At 38.4% G+C, this 15,328-nt stretch overlaps 1 protein-coding gene across 1 annotated transcript; it reads right to left on the minus strand.

Moving 5' to 3' along the window:
• Positions 1 to 213: 213 nt before the first annotated feature.
• On the minus strand, positions 214 to 14,698 carry LOC144206556 (uncharacterized). Its single transcript, XM_077731586.1, has 26 exons — positions 14,542 to 14,698; positions 13,853 to 14,008; positions 13,702 to 13,785; positions 13,495 to 13,599; positions 13,273 to 13,428; positions 12,984 to 13,139; positions 12,365 to 12,508; positions 11,888 to 12,106; positions 11,741 to 11,812; positions 8,733 to 10,424; positions 8,376 to 8,435; positions 8,175 to 8,288; positions 4,941 to 7,988; positions 4,782 to 4,820; positions 4,623 to 4,691; positions 4,508 to 4,555; positions 4,180 to 4,215; positions 4,051 to 4,089; positions 3,921 to 3,989; positions 3,745 to 3,798; positions 3,614 to 3,664; positions 1,951 to 1,995; positions 1,850 to 1,885; positions 1,749 to 1,778; positions 1,632 to 1,658; positions 214 to 1,566 (listed from the first exon to the last, which is right to left on the minus strand). Exons 1-26 carry the CDS (start codon positions 14,549 to 14,551, stop codon positions 1,481 to 1,483), a joined length of 6,645 nt encoding a protein of 2,214 aa, XP_077587712.1. The 5' UTR covers positions 14,552 to 14,698; the 3' UTR covers positions 214 to 1,480.
• Between the last annotated feature and the right edge of the window lie 630 nt (positions 14,699 to 15,328).

The raw sequence follows: 15,328 nt of genomic DNA on the forward strand, positions 1-15,328 counted from the left end.
GCCAAACTCTAAGAAAGACACAGTTAGACTTTTAAATAATAACTGAAAGCGGATAGAAATAATCGTTGAGCGGAAGGAGATGGGTGCCACTGCCTGGGTTGTGAATATCATTTTCTTCCCTTTGCCTACCAGAAAAGGCTAAAAATGAAATAGATTTGATTTTTACATTCATAAAATGAGTGAAAACTATTTTAAATTGGAAGCTCTGACCAAACTCTTTTATTAATTGTCATATCTAAGCAAAATGACACAGTAGTGCTGAGTGGGAATCAAACCTATATTTACATAAACAGTGCATACAAAAAGTTTACACAGCTCTGTTGAAATACCCTGTTAATATAGGTTAAAAGAAATTTCAATCATTTAAACAGGGGCGTGCAGACTTTGTAAATCATGTGTAACATTCTTGTTCCTATTCTCACTTCAATTCACACACACATGCAGATTTCAGGTCTTCGAATGACCTTCCCTGTTGCACAAGGTAAAACTAATAAACACAACATTTCATAAAAGAAAATCCAACATGTAGGAACAATTCTACAAACATGTTAGTATTGCTATATTTCTACACTTAGACATTTTCAAGTTCATGCTCCTTGTGATACTCAAAGTCCAACTCTCACTTCAGGGAGTTGACTTTTCTGGATTCGATTTGACTTGAATTGGACTTGACTGAGCCACAGCCCAAAGTTCTTGTATAGCCAGTGTTTCATGTGTATTAATTCTTCCTCCAAGAAACTCATCGTTTCATCAGAAAAATGTAACAACGTTAAAAAAAATCTGTCATAATCTGGTCACCAATTCAGCATGTCCCCTCCTGGTGATGGTAGTTAGCTGTGATAGGCTCCAGGACCCTTGTGAGGATAAGCGGTATGGAAAATAACTTTAAAAAATGAAATAAAAATAAAAAAGTAAAAAAAATGAAAATAACACAAATAAATGGCTTCATTTCTTTAAATAAATTAAAAAAATAAATAAAATAAAAAATGACTGCAACCACATAGGTGAGCAGAAATTAAAACTAAATTAAATGGCCCTCCTACCCAAACTCACTAAAGAGAATTAAAAATAAATAAATAAATAAATAAAAACCTTATTTGTCTTACTTCTCCTTTAGCTGATTTTGGGCAGGATTTGGGCTAGTTAATTAAAAATACAAATAATTTGGGAGTGGTTAGCGTGGTAGAGGCCCTGAGTTCAAATCCAGGTCGCTCCACCTGTGCATGATCTCCCTGCATGGGTTTTCTCTGGGTACTCTGGTTTCCTCCCACATTCCATAGACATGCATGGTAGGCTGATTGGACACTGATTGTTTGTGCCCTTGTGCCTTGCGATTGGCTGGCCACCAAAAAACAATGACAAATACAATAGGGAATGACATCATTGGCTGCACATATTTGTCAGGAGAGCTCAACCATATCTACAGTCCAGCTGGTCACAGTTCCCCGCTTTGAAGATGGCCGCTCTCACCCATGACGTCTCAAACCTGCAGCGGCGAGAATGCATAGAAGGGAAACTGGGCTTCGTCTTCGTTCACGTAGAAACACTGGAAGTACGGAAGCTCATCTGTGGGAATAAGATGGTACGTATGATGTCATATCGCCACATGTCATGTGACATCACGACCTCACCTTCTGGGACAAAGTCGTCCACTGTGGCTGCAAAAAATAACAACATTTAAAAACATTTTCAATGAAGATTTACATGCACACACACCAAAAATACAGTATTAAATGATCAAAGTTCACCTTTTGGTTGATCCTGCTTTGCAGATTTATCTACAACAAATTAACATTGCAAGTTAGCCAAGAGGCAAAAATAATGACGTTAATCGGGTAAGTTTACGTACTTTTGTCTTGGCTCTCCTTAAGAATTCTTCTTTCATCTGCTAATACAAGTAGAGAATTAATGATGATAATTATAATAATGATGATGTTTTTTTTAAAGTACCTTTATGGAGCTCATCATTGGGTGCCTTCTTCCGCACTTCTTTTTCTTAACAAAACAAACACATTCATTTCTTAATATGAAAATTGAATGGTACAAAGAGAGAAAAATGAGAATCAAAAATAAAATTAATAAATATTCTAAGCACAGAAAGTGTAACGCATGCTTTAGTATTTCAAGCCATCCGGCACTTGCCATAAAATAAATATATGAAAAACTATTTTAAAGTGATGACAGATCAAAACAATTAAATGCATGCAAATGTTTTCTCATGGCGTTGTTACACATCATTGAAAATAACTAATATTATAATAATCAAAACACTCAATGCATTTGAATTGCATAGAAATATTAGTTTCAAAAGTAAAAAAAAGTGCTTGAGTTGGTCAATAATCAAACACTATGGAATAGAATCATTATTTTTTTGGTTTAATTTTGTCAAATCTAGTAATCTTTCTTAGTGATTTCATTTCATGATAAGTTTGTGTATTACCTCATGTATCTTCTTTGAATAGGAACTAACAATTGGTTCAAGAAAAAAAAAAACATCTGCAGGTGCAAGTAATTGGAAGACACCCGAAATCAAGCAAACATCGCGTCCACCACCGCCACGATGCGCTTTTGTGTACTTGTAAATGAAAATGCCACAGAAAAACAAACAACAACGGACTTTTAACCGCCGTTTACGCTGTTTCAACACCAAAGAAGAGAGATCTAACCGATCCGAAAGCCAAACGAGTGATTCCCACCCCTGAAAAGTCGCTCAAAGAAGTCCGATGGATTGAAGTGAACGACGAGCGCACTGAAAAGTTTGCGAAATTTGCCGATCGCATCCACAACCTGCTCGGAAAAAAAGGTGCGTTTTTTGTTTTGTTTCTCAAACGTGAAAGGATCGGATAACACACAAATATAGCACAAGCGATCGCTAATAAATCTGCAAGCCCAGAATAGAAATGCATTCTTTTTTTCCCTATTTTTCCCCCTCGCCCAACTTTCACATGCACGTTGTCCTATTCGGACACGACTTGGAATGAAGTGCGTATCATTGCTGGTGCGGACCAAGCAGTGGTCTTGTCAATTTGGGGGGGCTTTCTTTTTTATGCATGGGAGGACATTCCAAAAACTGAGCAGGACATTGTCTCTAGCGTGATAGTGGTCACTGATGGAGAAATCTGGGCCAATTGAACTGGTTGCTGACCCAAATGTTGTGCAACATGATCAATTTGAATGCTGGAAAGTGATGAAGATGATAATGGCATAGACAGATGAGGAGGAGGAGGACAACATCAATGAAGACTCCTTAAGACCACTGGGTGAGTACCAATCTCAGTTTCAGGGTATTTGTGTGAAAAATAATAATGTTGGTGTGTACACCTGTGTATATCTATATATCCACAGTATTGCTATATATCTATATATATGTATGTATACATCTATACATCTATATATCTATGTATCAATTTATCTATAAATCTATTTATATGTCTATTCATCTATATTTCTTAATATCTATGTAACTGTGTGTGTGTGTGTGTGTGTGTGTGTGTGTGTGTGTGTGTGTGTGTGTGTGTGTGTGTGTGTGTGTGTGTGTGTGTATAAACATCAATATATATATTTATTTCTAAAAAATTTACAGTAATATATATTTGATTTAACCATTCAATACCTTTTGTCACCGGTGTGGACTTTTGGTTTTCTTTGGAGGTCTCCTTCTCTGCTGTACAAAAAACCCCCAAAAGATAGTAACACTCTTAAATTTGACACCATCACATTGTTACTCAACAGTATACAACGTACCTTTTGTCTTTAAGAGTGACGGAGCCTTTCTCCTCTTTGTTTCCGGTTTGTTATCTGAAAGAGACAAAATGCACACAAAAAAATCACATTACTGCTGCAAATACAAAAATGGACAATGTATAAAATACTTCCTTGGAAGTTGACAATATTTTAATTGTGAGTATATTTAAGCGAACCTTTCTTCAGTGGCAACACTTTGATTTTGTCTCTGGTTGTTGATGTATTTTTGTGGGTCAACTTGGCTTCTGGAAATTATAGGAAACTTAGTTTAGGTGTATGTTTCGGGCCAATTCCAGCACTTATTACCTTCAAAAGCGCCCTTCTGCTCGGTCCGTGGTGGAGCAGCTTCAACCAACAACAACAAAAAAAGGGTAAAATAAACAGGGTAATATTATTGAACAGGCTGTAATAAGAAATCATCATAAATGTACGGACCTTTTTCCCTCGTCTTCAATTTGATGTCCTCCGTAGCTAATAAAATATTTTCAAATATAACAAAGTGAATGATAACAAATGCCTGAATAGTACATTAGTGGAGCCTTGACTTGCAAGTTACATTTGTTCCATGATTAAGATAGTATATCAAAACACTGCTTTTTAAAACGAGCCTACTCAATGAAATTAATATGAAATTTCAAATCTACAGCAATATCACAATGTAGCAAAAGAAAAAAATTGAAATCCCCCCCGAAAAACCCTTAAGTCAAGGTCCCACTCACTGTATATTCCCGTAATATTCGCATTTAAGAGACAGAATGCATACGTGTTTTTGCAGGTGATTCCTGGACTGTCTTTACTGGCCCTCGGATAACTGAAATACAAAAAAGTAAAAATCAATATACAATTCCATAAATTAGAAAAAGAAAAGAAAAAGAAACCTTTTTTCATTGGTACTATTTTCACTCTCTCCTTCAGCAAAGACACATTTTTTGCGGGGCCTTCATGTTCTGCAAACACATTTGAAAAAAATGGATAAACATTTGGTATGGAAAAGGCATGAAAAACAGCATAAGAAAATGTGAACTGTAAATAGATACCTTTCTTTGTAAGTTCTGGTTTAGCCGTCACTTTGGGAACTTTCAGGGCAAACAGACAAGAAAACAAACATTTAGTCTGTATATTTGACAAAACGAGTAAGGATATATATTCATATCATTTGGCACAACTATGCAGAGTATGTCTCTTTGCTAACTGACCTGTTTTTGTGGGTTCTACTTTGGGAGACTTCTCTTTTTTGCCCACTTTGGAAGTGTCAACTGTGTCTTTGATGGTCCCTGTTCTGTCTTTGAAATCTTTCAAAAGCACTCTAGACAAAGTTGGGGCTTCCTTTTTGGATTCTTTTAGAATATCTTTTGACCGTTCCTTTTGCTTCTTGACTAGTATGGAAATGTCTCTAAGTTCTTCCTTCTCCTCCTTCTTGGGAGCTTTGCTGACTTTTTCCTCCCGCACCAAGAGTGCAGGTTCCCGCATAGATTTTCTCGCTTCTCGTTGACGTTTTTCTTTCCTGGAAGCTTTCGTCTCTCGATCCTCTGGTTTGAGGTGCGGCTTTGCGGCTTCACTTGGTTCTTTTGGTGCAATCTTCTCCTCTTTGCCTTGAGAAAGTTTTCTCTCCTTTGCAAACTTCTCCACTGTGGTCTGTCTTTTGACTGATCTTTTGACTCCCATCTCCTCTCTCAACAATTCCCTGGCGTCTTTTTTAAGTGGTGCCTCCTCTTTTTTGAGAAGTACACTTTCTTCTTTCACAACACTGGGTTTTATCTCCATAAGGACTTCTTGGACCGGTTTTAGAAGAGCTTTCCTTTCTGTCCTTGCTTTCGAATCCATCTTCTGTTCTCCTATTGGAGATTTCTTTCTATCGTTTCCCTCAGAGACTTTACTCTCTTTGTCCACTTGTTGCCGTTTGATTGGTCTCAGAACCTTGGCCTGTTTTCTGACGTTTGTCTTCTTTTTACCCAGAGCAATAGACACAGTTTCTACTACCTCGTGTTTTTGCGGCTGAACTGTAGAGGACTGAGGTTCTTTTTTCACTTTGGGAGGTTTCTTGACTTCTTGCGTTTCATTGGTAAGTTCCTGTTGTGGTTCTTTGGATGTACTTCTGGAAATGAGCAATTTTTCAACAGGTTTTTCATCTACAATCGCATTTTTAGTTGCGTTCTTTGCTTCTGTCGCTTGCTTTTGGACTTGGACCTTTCCTTTAGAGGGCTGTCTCTTGTTTTTGAGACCCCTGATATGGACACTCTCCCTAGTTGGTTTCCTGGTTTCAGACTCATTTCTATGGGGCTTCTCAGGTTCTCTTAGTTCGACAGTGGGAACCTTTGCTTCGGTTTCTACTTGGACAGGTTTACTTAGCTTCATGGGAGGTTTCTTCACTTTTTTAGGTTCTTCCTCGATGTACTCCTCTTGGACTTCTCGTCTTTGAGGCCTTTGTTGCTTTGGTGTTTTCTTTTGTGCTTCTTTAAGTAGTTCACTGATGCTTCTTAGTTTTCTGTGTGGTTTCACGCCAGTTAGTTTTTCACCTTCTCCTTGAAGAGACTCTACAGCCTTTTCATCTATGAGAAGTTTGTCCTCAGTAGATTTTTCAACCTTCTCTATTTTTGGTTTTGTAGTTTCGGTCTCCTCACTAGATTGTTGTTTGATTTCTTTTGGAAGTTTCTTGGCTTCTTTTGAAGGTTTTTCTGTGATTTTCTCCTCTGTTAGAAGTTTTTTAGCTTCCCTGGGAAGTTCTTTCACCTCTTTCGGGGGGTTCTTGTCTTCCTTTGTAGGTTTTTCTACATTTTTTTCTTTTGGAAGTTTTTTGTCTACCTTGAGAAGTTCTTTGACTTCTTTTGGAAGTTTCTTGGCTTCTTTTGAAGGTTTTTCTACAATTTTCTCCTCTTTTGGAAGTTTCTTGATTTCTTTTGAAGGTTTTTCTACAACTTTCTCCTCTTTTGGAAGTTTTTTGACTTCTTTTGGAAGTTTTTTGACTTCTTTTGGACGTTTCTTGACCTCTTTTAGAGGTTCCTTAATTTCTATTGGTATATTTGGAGTCTCTTTGGCTATTTTTTTAGTTTTCATGCGCTCGACAGAAGGTTGTTTGACTTCTTTGTCATTTTTCAGAGGTTTCTCGGCTTCCTTAGAAGGTTCTGTGGCCTCTTTCTCTTCTTGCAGAGTTTTCTTGACCACTTTTACCTTTGTAGATGGTACTTTTACTACTCTAGGAGATTTCTTGGCTTCTCCTGTAGGGTTATCACCTTCTTTTGAAGCATCTACAAAAAGTTCTTTGACTTCTTTCTCTTGTTTCTGTGGTTCTTTGACTTTCTTAGAAAATCTTTTGACCGCAGTGTCATTTTTTGGTGTGTTCTCGACTTCCTCGGACGTTCCTATGACCACCTTGTCTTCTTTCAGAGGTTTCTCGACTTCTTTGGTCATTTCTTTGACTTCTTTCTGCTCTCTTAAATGTTTCTTGGCCTTCTTTGCTTTAATAAATGGTTCTTTGCCTTCTTTCAGAGATTTCTCACTTTCTTTTGAAGCTTCAACAACTCCTTCTGGAAGTTTCTCGACTTGTTCAGAATGTTCCTTGACAGTTTTTTCTTTTTTCGGAGTTTTCATGACTTTCTCTTTTCTAGAATGTCTTTTGACCATCTTCTTTTCTTTAGGAGGCTTTGTGACCTCTTTCTCTTCTACCTTCATTGATTCCTCAACCTCGTTTTCCTCCTGAGGTTTCTTGTCTTCAACTGAAGTTTCCTTGAGCTCCTCCTCAGATTTTTGCGGTCTCATTACTTCTTCTCTTTCCATCCCTTCAGGTTCTTTCACTTCTTTCTCAGGTTTTGGCAACTCCTCCTCCTCCTCTTCCACTATATTTTTGACCTGTTTTATAAGTTTCTTTGCTCTTTTAGGAACTTCTTTGACCTCTTTCTCTTCTTTTTGCAGCTTCTTGATATCCCTGTCTTTTCTGGAAGTTCCCATGACTTCTTTTAGAGTTTTGGGGGTTCGCTTTTTTACTTCCTTTAGAGTTTGGCGGGTCATCTTCTTATGTACCGTCTCATTTTTTATTTCTTCTTTTGACAGCTCCTCTATTATCTTTTCAGGAAGAGGTGGCTTGCCCTCTTCTTTAGCAGATGTTGTCATCTTCACATTATCTTCTGCTGCTTTTTTGGCCATTTTCTCTTTGTGAATTTTTACCACAGATGGCTTTTTTGCCTTCATTTTGTCCACAATGGGTTTTTCTTCAACTTGCGCCTTCACTGGTTTCTTTCTCAGTGGTTCTTCACAAAGAAAGGAATAAATATTAGTTTATGGTAGTAACATGGCATTTTTTGTTGACCAATTCCAAATACAAATTAAAATGTATCTACTTACTGAGAATATGTTGCAGCATTAACAATGAAAAAAACTTCCTATAAGTACATTATGTTTTACTTTTAAAGGGTATTTTGATGAAGTGTCATTACCTTTTTTTGTCCTTTTTTTAAGGTGTTTAGCAGTCGCTTTTGGTTTTTCCTCACTAAGAGATTCCTTGTGTTTGACCTCTGTTTTCTCTTCATGTGTTGTCTCTTTTATAAGGTCTGTATATGGCAATACCATTTGATTAGTATGGATGACACTTAAAAAAAATCAAACACTTTGATCAGTTTATACATATAAAATATTACCTTGAGGTAGAACTTGAACCTCTTTAGGTACTTGTTGTATTTTTATTTCTTCTTTGTCAACTGAAAAAAGTACAGACTATTGAATCATAATATTTTATGCTGTCACTTTCATTAGTACGTTCATTTATTCATTTTATGAACTGCGTATCCTTACCGTGTGGTGCCCTAACGCAACAGGCCAAAAAATACAAAAAATACAAAACACAACAATAAAACCGTGACTGATGAACAAGCATCATTTTGATTGTCAAGCATCACATGATTTGACAATCATCACATATAACACACAAGTTTTTTTCATGATTTGACATGAAAAAAATGTACAGGGATGGAATGAAAAATGACTTTTTTTGGTACCTGCGTGGCTCTCCGCAGGAACAGGGTCGCTCTTTGGGTCCTCACCCAAATCATCTTCCTCGTCAGCATGATGGTCCTCTTGCTCCTCATCCTCACCGACAAGCACCACTGTAGTTGGCCCCTCTTCTCCTATAATTCTTATGTCATCTTCAGCATAGTCTATTCTCAATTTTTCCTCATCTTCATCAGGCGTGTCCTCTTTGTCATCTGATGTTGTTGTGTCATCATCCTCTAAGTCCACTTTTTCCTCGTATTCATCTAGTGTTGTTGTTTCATTTTTGTCATCTGATGTTGATTTTGCATCATCATCATCATCATCATCATCATTTGTCATTTTTTCCTCATCAGGCATTATTGTCTCCTCTGTAGGATCTGATGTTGTTGTGTCATCTTCATCCTTTTTGTCATCTGATGTTGATTTCTCTTCATCATCCGCCATTTTCTCCTCATCTGGCGTTGTTGCTACCTCTTTGTCATCTGATGTTGTTTTCTCCTCTTCATCAACAACCTCTTCTTGCTTCTCCATATTGGTCATTTTCTTCTCTTCCTCATCGTCCACATTAATATGTACAGTTGTTATTTCATCATCCGACGTCTGCTTTTCCTCATCTACAATTGTTTTCTTCTCATTTTCATCTTTTATTAATCTAAAATGCCCCTCTTCACTCTCCTGCTCCTCATCTAAGTTTTTCTCCTCTTCCTCATCGTGATCATAAGATGTTACTGCCTCCTCCTCTTCATCATCAGAGGATGCTTTGTCAACATCTTCATCATGTACAGTTGTTATGTCCTCATCTTCCTCCTCGTCCAAAGTCATCTCCTCTTCATCATCATGATCAATTACTGATGTTGTCTCCTCCCCTTCATCAGTCAAGGATGTTTTCTCATCATCTTCATCATCAAGTACAATTAGTACCTCTCTTTCTTCTTCCTCCACTTCTTCGTCGGCAGTTGTTATCTCCTCATCTATCTCATTTAAAGTCTCCTCTTCTCCGTCATGATCGTCATAAGTTATTTCCTGCACTTTATCAGGTAAGGAGCTTTTTTCTTCATCTTTCTCTTCCTCAGATAATAATAGGATGCCTACCATTGTGGTCTCCTCATCTTCTTCTTCATCATCACCTTCTGTTTTGGTCTCCTCTACATCATTATCATCATATATTGTTATCTCCTCATCTTCCTCTATGTCGTACCTTATTGCCTGTTCCTCAAGCTCGTCATGATCAATTTTAGTCGCAATCTCCTCCTCTTTTTCAGATATTTTCTCCTCATCCTCATGAGTAGTTTTTTCTTCTTCATCATCATCAACTACTGTTGCGATCTCCTCCTTGATTTCCTTGTAGTCATGTGCAGTTTCTGAGTCCTCAGTTTCGTCATCATCCTCATCAGCTACAGTTAGTTCCTCCTCTTCCTGGTCCTCATCTATTGGAATTTTGTTGTCCTCTTCCTCCCCTTTTCTATCATCTTCTACAATAGTAGTCAACTCCTCATATTGTCCTTCCTCCTCCTTTTGGCCAACTTCACTTTCAACATCTGTGGTGGCATTGGTCTCTACATCATTGTCGTTTTTCTCCTCATCTTCATCATATAATTTGATCTCTTCCTCTAACTTGTCGCTGACCAAGAGATCTTCCGTTGTTTGACTCTTTTCCTCCTCCTGCTCCCTCTCTTCTTCTTGGGGGTCCAGTGATGCTTTGAGGGCAACGCCTTCCACTAGTGATGTGATATCGACATAAATAAATCTCTCCTGGTCGTCACTTGTTAAGTTGTACAAATTGTCCAGATAGTATTCACAGAGTTTTATTGGTTCCATATTTTGTTGTCACAGCTGTACCCAAATCTAATTCATTTCAGAATCATCTGTTTGTATTTTTATTCAGAAGGAAGAGTTAAATTGATCCAATTGTGGAAAGGGGCAGTGACTACAAAATATGGTAAAAAAGCGAAACATCTGTGACTACTTCTAGGTGTAGTGTAAATGTGACGAAAACATCAAATACCCTGGTCTGCCTCTGACGCCTTTTCGTCTTCTTTGCCATCTTTGACGGCAGCGTGCATCGTCATCGTCACTTCTGGAACTGAACCACCAGCTTGTATTGTCACTTGTTATTACACGCGTTTTACAGGCAAGATGAGGTGGAATGGGACACACCACTGCATGTTTATTATTCACATGTATGTAGTAGGTCGGTAGTATATATAAAAAAACACTCAGTACAAGCTGTTGTACAAAAGATGCTTGAAAAAACGCAATGCAACATTTTCAAAGTACACAAAATATTGTAAAAGCAAAGGTGAGAAAAAATAGGACACATCAATTCCGCATTCACGTTTGGCATTTTGTAACAACAACCATTCACACCAGGGCGCGTCATTTTCACTTTGTGGGTGTACTCACTTTTTATTTTGTCAGCGGTTATCTAATTTTGTGTAGATTTATACTGTGTATTTAGCATTGTTGACATGTGACTTTTGTGAAAATACTGACAAAATGAAAAAGTGAATAGCATTCAGTTCTGATTCATATTAGGCCCCTTTTTCCTGCTGTTTTGTTGTTTTTGTCAAAAGACAACAGGCAGCTTTATCAGTATTATTTTCAATCATTTTACATACATCACCAACCCTCGGACGACCTCTCGTACTTATTAAATGTTAGGTCTTGTCTCCGCATATGACAATGGACATACCAAGGCACTTTAATTCAATTAGTATAAAAAGACAATAACTCAAAAGATACATTTTCTGCATGCATGCTTTTTATAATGAGATAAGAAACGTGGTCTTACCTTTGACAAATGTTGGCAGAAATTCACCTGCATTTTAAAGATCAAATTTGTAACTAATATGAAGTTAGCAAGCCATATTTTAAGACATGTGACGAAGACAAACGTCCCACCTTTGCGCCTCACCATTTGTCTCTCTGAGTAAGATGGCGTTTTTTCATCTAAAGCAAGACGATAACAAAATAGCATTAAAACACGTTTCTCTTTGATAGTTTAACAAATTACCATTTGACAATACAGGTTTATAAAAACCTTTTTCACGGATGACATCCTTAGGGACCGAAGAGACAGGCTCAGCTGAGAACGAGAAAAATGCCAATCGCCTCCATTCAGTCAACTTTGAACTCAATTGTATCGCACTGATGGCTTTACCTTGCCGTCCAACGATCATGGCCGACACGTAGCCCAAGAACAGCTCTTTCTTGTCAGTCAGAACCAATGCGGCATCTTCCATCGCTTTGGCGGGGTCAAAGGCCGCGTCGGGCAGGACCCCCACGATGGCGTTGACCAGCAGTTGGTACTGCTCCGTGACGACTTGGGTGGTCCTGTTCAGGGCGGCGGAGGGGCTGAAGTACGTTGCTTCCCGGATGTCTGATTCAAGACAAGTCATGTGCAATAATTGTGATTAATTGTCTGCCGTTCCCAGGCGACAGATGTCCAATCTATTTGATCATTTTTCTTCCATTTTTAGAAATGTGAGTATTGCCATGCACTTGATAACTAGCATTTTTAACTTGATCAAATTAATAAAGAGAATTTAGGAATTTGAGTTTTTCTTAAATTTCAATTTAACATAATGCACATAAAGTTATATACTGTATATATAAGTGAAGAATTAAAAGCACAAACCATTGATGATTTCAACCACGCCGTCTGTGGCGACCGCCATCACTTCCTGAGCACTGTCTTTTATTTTGTTGACAGTGTCGTTTGCGATGCTGACAACGTTGGCACCGAAGGCCACGGGGTCCACAAAGTTTAAGTCGATCCTTCCTTTAAAACAAACATACAAATAACCAGTTATGCTTCTTTTTGAGTCTTGCCGTTTTTCAGACTAAAAATATACTTGAATGTAGTCAAATCTATTTGCAGTCTGAACAAATATGTGGTCAGGAAAACAAGTCAGGAGTTTGCAAAATTGAATTATTTATGGCTAAAAAATACAAGAAATGGATCCTCAGTATGTCCTGAGAATTTTGTGAAAATATAAAGACAAGTCCAGGTTTACAAAAATCTTGAAGGATCATTCAAGACGGTTTTCTCTTTTTGAAGTCCCAGAGGAACGGGCATCCTAACTTTCAGTTTCCAATTTCTCAAAGATGCAACGTTGTAGCCAAAAACTAAGCTCCTACATTCATCTAAAGCCCACTCCAGGACAAAAATGGGGGACCGTGACTCATTTGGCCATGGCAACTCGCTCTTCTTTTGAGAGCAAGATTCCTTTTTAAGTCAACAAAGAAGTAAATACCTCGAATTAAACGGAGAACCGAGTCCAATATGCCACAGAAAAACTCTTGAATGGAACCCAGCAGGCGGCACACAAAGTTATTTGTGCAGGAGACGAGTCCTCGGCACCAGGGAACCGGATCCATGAAGCTCAGGTCAATTGTACTCGAACTCAACACTGTGGAAGGACATCATCTTTCCAATTATTATGTCACAACCCTTTAAAATTGTGCCGCTGACTCATCATCAAAACAAGAAATTTGGCATGCTTTGGTTACGAGTGTAGGATATGAACATTGTCATTGACCCACCTTTATAGATACGCCCCACAGCGTACAAGACGGCGTCCACAGCGGAACAGAGCGCGTCTTTGAGGGCCGCCGCCATCCCGGACACACACTCATTGGTCGAATGGAAAAGTTTTCTACCCGTCACCACTGGATCCACATAACTCAGATAGAACACACCTGTGGTTCAGGAGCATCATTGTGCCATTAGGTCAGGGATCATAATTCGGAGAATTTTTTAAGTACCTTCTTCGTCGGAGAAATACTGCACGAAGGCTTCTTTAGCTCGACCCATTTCGTCCAGTACGTATGCTCCAGCAGAGGCAGGGTCGCTTATATCTGGTGCGCATTCTAAAGGAAGGAGAAGGAAGAAAAACAAACAAATAATGGAATCAAGAGGGTGTTGTGTGTCCTGTGCCATTCATTGGAATGAATGCTCTGCCAGGAGGTCACCTTGAAACTTGTTGACAAGATGGGTTACTTCCTCCACGCCGTCGTATGCAGCTTGGATTGGGTCAGATATGATGTGCTGGATGTCTGGATGTGGAGAAATTTGTAGCGATTAGGAGCCGATAGCGCAAATATGCCTAAATTCATCACTTACCTGGGACGGTTTTGTACTCAACAAAGTTGAACATGACCACGCCCACCGTCAGCCAACACAAGAGAGCGGCCAAAGCGATGAGCAGCTCCACAGACACTCGAAGCTTGTTCAGTACCATCACAGCTTTGGACTTGAGCCAGCCACGTGTTGTTTCTGCTGCACAAACAATTTTCATAAGTACACCTTTTCACCTTTACATTTCAGAATGAATCAATTAATCAGATTAATTGTTGGCCTACGAGGCTCCTTGTTTCTGCCTGTATTTACAGCCCAGGTTTCATAACACAAACCTCATTTAATCAGTTTCTTTCCAAACAAAATAAATTGTTCTGTATAATAGAGAGTTAAATGCAAGCGTCACGCGGCTCCAAAGCCTCACGCTAATGCCACCGATATGTGATAGCTTGTATTTTTAGAGACAGCACTTTCAACACATTAGGAGATGATATTTGCTGTAATCAGATCTAACATGTGAATAAATAAATACAAATTAATGCACTTTTACCAACTCTAACACCATTGTCAATTCAATTCAAATATTTATTGTGACAACTTCTCATTTGAAAAAAATGTCTTATTAGTATAACTGGATGCTTGTTATTAATCTTGCAGGCATTTGGATCATATTTAATTCAGTTTAATTGCCAAAAAATGGCACTCACACGCAAAATTAAACCAATCAAGCCTACCGTCAGCCATGTTGACCACCTCTTGTAAGATTCCTTTTGATTTTGATTAAGTCATTTATTCCATTCTGGATCACTTCTTTGGAATTAAAAAAAAAAAAGAATAAAAAGCAGAAAGCTCAGTCTACGAGTGCATGTGGAGCTGCTAGTGTGGAGGTGTTGACCGAGGTGGACCGGATGGGGGGGCGCTGAGGGACACGTTTGTAACTGTACGCCCCCCTGGTCAGTTATTATTAGCCGGCAACTCTCACACACATTTTTGGGAGGTCAACGTGGGGGGAGGCGGGGGATGTCTTACATGACAGGAAAGAGAACCCTTGGTGAGGTAAAACCAGGGATCAAAGATATTCAAATGATTCATTGGCGGTCGTGGAACGGTCAGTGCTTGGCGTCCAATCCAAAATGCCAGTCAAAATGGATTGGCGGTCGAGCAACGTCAACAGTAGCCAATGAGTTAACAAGGGATTTTAATGATGTGTGAGTAGATGAAGTGTTGTGTATTAATAGGATTCAAGGCAGGCCCAATGGGAAATTGGGATTTACTGTCATCACTTGAAAATGGAAACATGACACTAATTCATAAAAGGCATTTTTTTTGGTTAGGTCTGACAACTGTAACATTTATTTTTTTGTGTGGAGTCGAAAACTGATTTCAATGTTTGTTTTCTATAGCACAAGAAGTTATATATATATTTTTTATTTAATTATTTTAAAAGGCAAAAAAAACAATGAATATACAGTATTGATATAGAATGAGATTGCAACTTTTATTAAGTAAACTGTGTAAGAA

This window comes from Stigmatopora nigra, chromosome 13, assembly GCF_051989575.1.
Source record: "Stigmatopora nigra isolate UIUO_SnigA chromosome 13, RoL_Snig_1.1, whole genome shotgun sequence".
NCBI classification, from domain to species: Eukaryota; Metazoa; Chordata; class Actinopteri; order Syngnathiformes; family Syngnathidae; genus Stigmatopora; species Stigmatopora nigra.